Source organism: Salvelinus namaycush, unplaced genomic scaffold (assembly GCF_016432855.1).
Source record: "Salvelinus namaycush isolate Seneca unplaced genomic scaffold, SaNama_1.0 Scaffold934, whole genome shotgun sequence".
In the NCBI taxonomy this organism is placed as follows: Eukaryota; Metazoa; Chordata; class Actinopteri; order Salmoniformes; family Salmonidae; genus Salvelinus; species Salvelinus namaycush.
The window spans coordinates 12,770-19,409 of NW_024061680.1; the positions used below are offsets into that span (position 1 = coordinate 12,770).

At 41.8% G+C, this 6,640-nt stretch overlaps 1 protein-coding gene across 1 annotated transcript; it reads right to left on the reverse strand.

Annotated features, from left to right (window-relative positions):
* Window positions 1-1,057: 1,057 nt before the first annotated feature.
* Window positions 1,058-4,185, reverse strand: LOC120043468 (gastrula zinc finger protein XlCGF17.1-like). The gene is made up of 2 exons (XM_038988061.1): window positions 4,178-4,185; window positions 1,058-3,165 (listed from the first exon to the last, which is right to left on the reverse strand). The coding sequence occupies exons 1-2, from the start codon at window positions 4,183-4,185 to the stop codon at window positions 2,235-2,237; spliced, it is 939 nt and encodes a 312-aa protein (XP_038843989.1). The 3' UTR covers window positions 1,058-2,234.
* Between the last annotated feature and the right edge of the window lie 2,455 nt (window positions 4,186-6,640).

Here is a 6,640-nt window from a genome sequence, read left to right on the forward strand (position 1 = left end):
TGTTTAATAGCATTCTATTTAATAACAAACCAATGCATTTTAAAATACATTGTGGTTAAGGTAGAGTATGATTTCATTCAATCATTTAATTAGAATTGTTTTAACACCAATCATAGTCAAACTATCACAAACTATTTGACTTGAAAAAATACAAAACATACTTTTTTTAAAGAGCCGTTTGGGAGCCAAAAGAGCCGGCTCACTGAAAAGAGCCGGAATGCCCATCACTAGACTGTAGGTTTGGACTCAGTGTGGATGTAAAGAGGCAGGCTGGGTTTGTCCTCACTGTTAATCTGTCAACTCTGGATAGAATCCCAGTTCTAAATAAGGCCCCGTGTAGCTCAGTTGGTAGAGCATGGCGCTTGCAACGCCAGGGTTGTGGGTTCGATTCCCACGGGGGGCCAGTACAAAAAAAAGTATGAATGTATGTAATTGTAAGTCGCTCTGGATAAGAGCGTCTGCTAAATGACTTAAATGTAAAAATGTAAATGTAAATAGAAGTCTGAGATCAACCTCCTGGTCTTCCCCTGTGCAGGCCACACCCCCTCCCATTGTTACTGTATGTATGAACACATTTTGAACAATGGCTGCCTAAAATGCTGTGGTGCTTACTAACACAATAGGAAAGGTTGTGGTAGATGTGGGCCATCACAGGTGAGTTCACAGCTCTTCCACTCTGAACAATGGGGCATGGAAAGGGTAACACAAGCTTCCTCTCTGGTTCCATTCCCCAATAGTAAGTGGATCATACTTGAATTGTGGTAGTAATATTGTCCCTGGACTTTGGCACCATAGAAAACACATTACAATTATACGTTGACAAAATAAATGTTATTTTGTTTAACTTTTACTTAAATATGAAAAACATGTCCTTTATACTGCAAAACATTATTTGTATGTATTGTAGAACATACAGGGGGCTAGCTAATTGGCATGTAGAGGTGTAGTGACATGTATTGAGTAGATACATAGACATTTAAATTAGTTTTAATAACATCAATTAAACAAAAAACATTGCATTGTTTGTATAGATAACCCAAAGTTTGACCAGCACAAATTCAAGTAGAATATTTATTTTTCATTCGCACATCAATTAAGTTTAATGCAGACATCCAAATACATTCATCAATGACAAAAATAATACATCTATTTAAGACAATTTATTAAACATGTTTATCGTTTCAAAGTATGTATATCACTAAACAAAAATTGCTTAGTAGTGAAAAACAAAACAACAAAAAAATCAACTAAATGGTGAAAACTGATCATCACACCATCTCTATCTGATACATGTTGTATCTACTAACTCATTCCCACAGAGAACTGATCATCACACCATCTCTATCTGATACATGTTGTGTCTACTAACTCATTCCCACAGAAAACTGATCATCACACCATCTCTATCTGATACATGTTGTGTCTACTAACTCATTCCCACAGAAAACTGATCATCACATCTTCTCTATCTGATACATGTTGTCTACTAACTCATTCCCACAGAAAACTGATCATCACATCATCTCTATCTGATACATGTTGTATCTACTAACTCATTCCCACAGAAAATCACAATCTGATACATGTTGTGTCTACTAACTCATTCCCACAGAAAACTGATCATCACATCATCTCTATCTGATACATGTTGTGTCTACTAGCTCATTCCCACAGAAAACTGATCATCACACCATCTCTATCTGATACATGTTGTGTCTACTAACTCATTCCCACAGAAAACGGATCATCACACCATCTCTATCTGATACATGTTGTATCTACTAACTTATTCCCACAGAAAACTGATCATCAAACCATCTCTACCTGATACATGTTGTATCTAACTCATTCCCACAGAGTACGACACAGTCAACAGTCAGACTACATTGTTTCAACGTAAGAAGCCTCGTAGGATATTCAACCCTAAGGGCAAATCCAAGGTCATCTCAATATCTCTACAGTAGAAGCTAACAAAAGACACCAAATCTGACAAGATGCACACTGATCAGTAAAGAGAGGCTAACATTCTATAACATTCCCTTTCCTCTGCACAGTTCTCTCACAGTGAGAAACAATAGGATCCCAATAGTGTTTTATTCTTTCTTAAATGTTATCAAATTCACTGTTACCACTTCATTCATGAGATGAGAATGAAGTGATGTAATGACTTTACTCTTAGCTGGTCTGAGAGAACTGATGAGGCTTCTCTCCTGTATGTATACGCTGGTGACATTTTAAAAGGTATCTAAATCGGAAACTCTTCCCACAGTCAGAGCAGAAGTGAGACTGTCTATATGTATTCGCTGCGGACATTTTAACTTTTCCAATTGGGAGAAACTCTTCCCATAGTCAGAGCAGAAGTAAGGCTTCACTCCTGTGTGTGTTCTCTGATGAACTGTTAGCTCAGTTGATGTTTTGAAGCACTTACCACAGTCAGAGCAGGAGTAAGGCTTCTCTCCTGTGTGTGTTCTCTGATGAACTGTTACATCAGATGTTGTGGTGAAGCATTTTCCGCAGTCAGAGCAAGAGTATGGCTTCTCTCCTGTATGTACACGTTCATGTACTTTTAAGGTATCCAATCGGGAGAAACTCTTTCCACAGGCAGAGCAGAAGTAAGGCTTCTCTCCTGTGTGTGTTCTCTGATGAACTGTTAGCTCAGTTGATGTTTTGAAGCACTTAACACAGCCAGAGCAGGAGAATGGCTTCGCTATGTGTATTAGTTGGTGACTTTTTAACTTATCCAATCGGGAGAAACTTTTTCCACAGTCAGAGCAGGAGTAAGGCTTCTCTCCAGTGTGCACTCTCTGATGAATTGTCAGAGCTTGTGATGTTGTGAATCTCTTCCCACAGGCAGAGCAGAAGTAAGGCTTCACTCCTGTGTGTGTTCTCTGATGAACTTTTACCTCAGTTGATGTTTTGAAGCACTTACCACAGTCAGAGCAGGAGAATGGCTTCGCTATGTGTATTAGTTGGTGACTTTTTAACTTATCCAATCGGGAGAAACTTTTCCCACAGTCAAGGCAGGAGTAAGGCTTCTCTCCAGTGTGCACTCTCTGATGAATTGTCAGAGCTTGCAATGTTGTGAATCTCTTCCCACAGTCAGAGCAGAAGTAAGGCTTCACTCCTGTGTGTGTTCTCTGATGAACTTTTACCTCAGTTGATGTTTTGAAGCACTTACCACAGTCAGAGCAGAAGTAAGGCTTCTCTCCTGTGTGTGTTCTCTGATGAACTGTTACATCAGATGTTGTGGTGAAGCATTTTCCACAGTTAGAGCAAGAGTATGGCTTCTCTCCTGTATGTACACGTTCATGTACTTTTAAGGTATCCAATCGGGAGAACCTCTTTCCACAGGCATAGCAGAAGTAAGGCTTCTCACCTGTGTGTGTTCTCTGATGAACTTTTACCTCAGTTGATGTTTTGAAGCACTTACCACAGTCAGAGCAGAAGTAAGGCTTCTCTCCTGTGTGTGTTCTCTGATGAACTGTTAGATCAGATGTTGTGGTGAAGCATTTTCCGCAGTCAGAGCAAGAGTATGGCTTCTCTCCTGTATGTACACGTTCATGAACTTTTAAGGTATCCAATCGGGAGAAACTCTTTCCACAGGCAGAGCAGAAGTAAGGCTTCTCTCCTGTGTGTGTTCTCTGATGAACTTTTACCTCAGTTGATGTTTTGAAACATTTGCCACAGTCAGAGCAGGAGAATGGCTTCTCTCTGTGTATTAGTTGGTGACTTTTTAACCTTTCCAATCGGGAGAAACTCTTCCCACAGTCAGAGCAGGAGTAAGGCTTTTCTCCAATGTGCACTTTCTGATGAATTTTCAGAGCTTGTGATGTTGTGAATCTCTTCCCACAGTCAGTACAGGAATTCAGATTCTCTCCTGTGTGTATTTTTAGCTTTGATAGAATTGGGAAAATCTCACAATGTGGGAGGTGGTGAGACCTCTTAGCTCTGTGATCTTCCTGCTGTTGCTCTCTGGATGTAGAGAATGTCTCAACATGGTCTCCTGTGTGAACAACATCAGAAGAACCAGTCAGTGAGATACACATATGACTTCATATACAGTGCCTTCAGAGAGTATTCACACCCCTTGACTCTTTCTACATTTTGTTGTGTTTCAGCGTGAATTTAAAATGGATTAAATTGAGTCATTGTCCTACACACAATACCACACACATACAAGGGCATGGATACATGACTAGATATTGTTGTACCAACATGAATTCTACTACGACTATGTAGCATCTGAACATGAATACCACATCTGTAGATTCTAAACCAACAGTTGGAGGACAGATCACCTGGAGGACAAATGGAACTAAACCACCGGTTGGCCAGAAAGTGTTATATATGGGAGGCCTGTAAAAAGTGTTTAGTCCTTGTACCATATGTGTCAGCCGAATACCCCACAACGTCGGCAGAGTACCCCACAACGTCAGCGGAGTACCCCACAACGTCAGCGGAGTACCCCACAACGCCGGCGGAATACCCCACAACGTCGGCGGAATACCCAACAACGCCGGCGGAGTACCCCACAACGTCAGCGGAATACCCCACAACGTCAGCGGAATACCCCACAACGTCGGCGGAATACCCCACAACGTCGGCGGAATACCCCACAACGTCGGCGGAATACCCCACAACGTCGGCGGAGTACCCCACAACGTCGGCGGAGTACCCCACAACGTCGGCGGAGTACCCCACAACGTCGGCGGAGTACCCCACAACGTCGGCGGAGTACCCCACAACGTCGGCGGAGTACCCCACAACGTCGGCGGAGTACCCCACAACGTCGGCGGAATACCCCACAACGTCGGCGGAGTACCCCACAACGTCAGGCGGAGTACCCCACAACGTCAGCGGAGTACCCCACAACGTCAGCGGAGTACCCCACAACGTCAGCGGAGTACCCCACAACGTCAGCGGAAGTACCCCACAACGTCAGCGGAGTACCCCACAACGTCAGCGGAGTACCCCACAACGTCAGCGGAGTACCCCATTGCGTAGAGACCAGTGTCTGGCCCTACTGGAGCCATCTCTCCCTGGTACCATATAGAACAGAAACATTAACTCATGCTCTGGAATGCTCTGTAGGTTTTATCACCCAGAAGACATGGTAAATCTCCTGTCAGTGTTATCTCCCAGAGGCCCTTCCTCAGTAGAACACACACACAATAGTTAAGAATACTATATTCTGTCGAATAAAACAACAATTTGATGCAATAAAAGTATTATAACATCATCTTTAAATTTTCCACCATAATACTTATGTAAATGAGATATTTCTGCATATTTTTTTATTTTTTTTACATTTGCAAACATTTCAAAGAAACATGTTTTGCCTGTCATTGTGGGGTATTGTGTGTAGATGGCTCAAAAATCAATTTTTAATTTAGGCTGTAACATAAAATGCAGAATAAGTCAAGGGGTATGAATACTTTCTGAAGGCTCTATACTGTACAATACAAAAGGGGAATACAACTATTCTAAAAGTGGACAACAGCTGATTGCAAAAAGGAGTGAAAATTCAGACCCATATAATCCTCCACTCACTATCACAAGGGTTAGTAACTACACAGACTTATTTCATAGAATCCTCCACTCACTATCACAAGGGTTAGTAACTACACAGACTCATTTCATATCATCCTCCACTCTCTATCACAAGGGTTAGTAACTACACAGACTCATTTCATATCATCCTCCACTCACTATCACAAGGGTTAGTAACTACACAGAATTATTTCATAGAATCCTCCACTCTCTATCACAAGGGTTAGTAACTACACAGACTCATTTCATATCATCCTCCACTCTCTATCACAAGGGTTAGTAACTTCACAGACTCATTTCATATCATCCTCCACTCTCTATCACAAGGGTTAGAAACTACACAGAATTATTTCATAGAACTTTAAAACATTGGCAGTTTGTCTACTTCACTTATTTAGTCTACACTCTGATCACTCCAGACAGACCAGTTAACCTGTTGATGATAGGGGGCGCTATTTACACTTTGGGGGGAAATCGTTCCCAATTTAAACGGCCTCATACTCAATTCTTGCTCGTACAATATGCATATTATTATTACTATTGGATAGAAAACACTCTAGTTTCTAAAACCGTTTGAATTATTTCTCTGAGTGAAACAGAACTCATTCTGCAGCACATTTCCTGTCAGGGAGTGAGATTTCAGAAATCGAGGTCCCTGTTCTGGGGTCAGTTTATAAGTCCCAATGTAAGCTATGGGGCTACATGCACTGCATACACCTTCCTCTAGATGTCAGTAAGCGGGGAGAATTTGAATGGAGTGGATTGCGCAATCTGGGACCTTATATAGGACCGTGGAACGGAAGTACCTTCCTTTTCAACAGTGCGCCTGACGCATGAAGACATACATTTACATTTACATTTAAGTCATTTAGCAGACGCTCTTATCCAGAGCGACTTACAAATTGGTGCATTCACCTTATGATATCCAGTGGAACAACCACTTTACAATAGTGCATCTAACTCTTTTAAGGGGGGGGGGGGTTAGAAGGATTACTTTATCCTATCCTAGGTATTCCTTAAAGAGGTGGGGTTTCAGGTGTCTCCGGAAGGTGGTGATTGACTCCGCTGACCTGGCGTCGTGAGGGAGTTT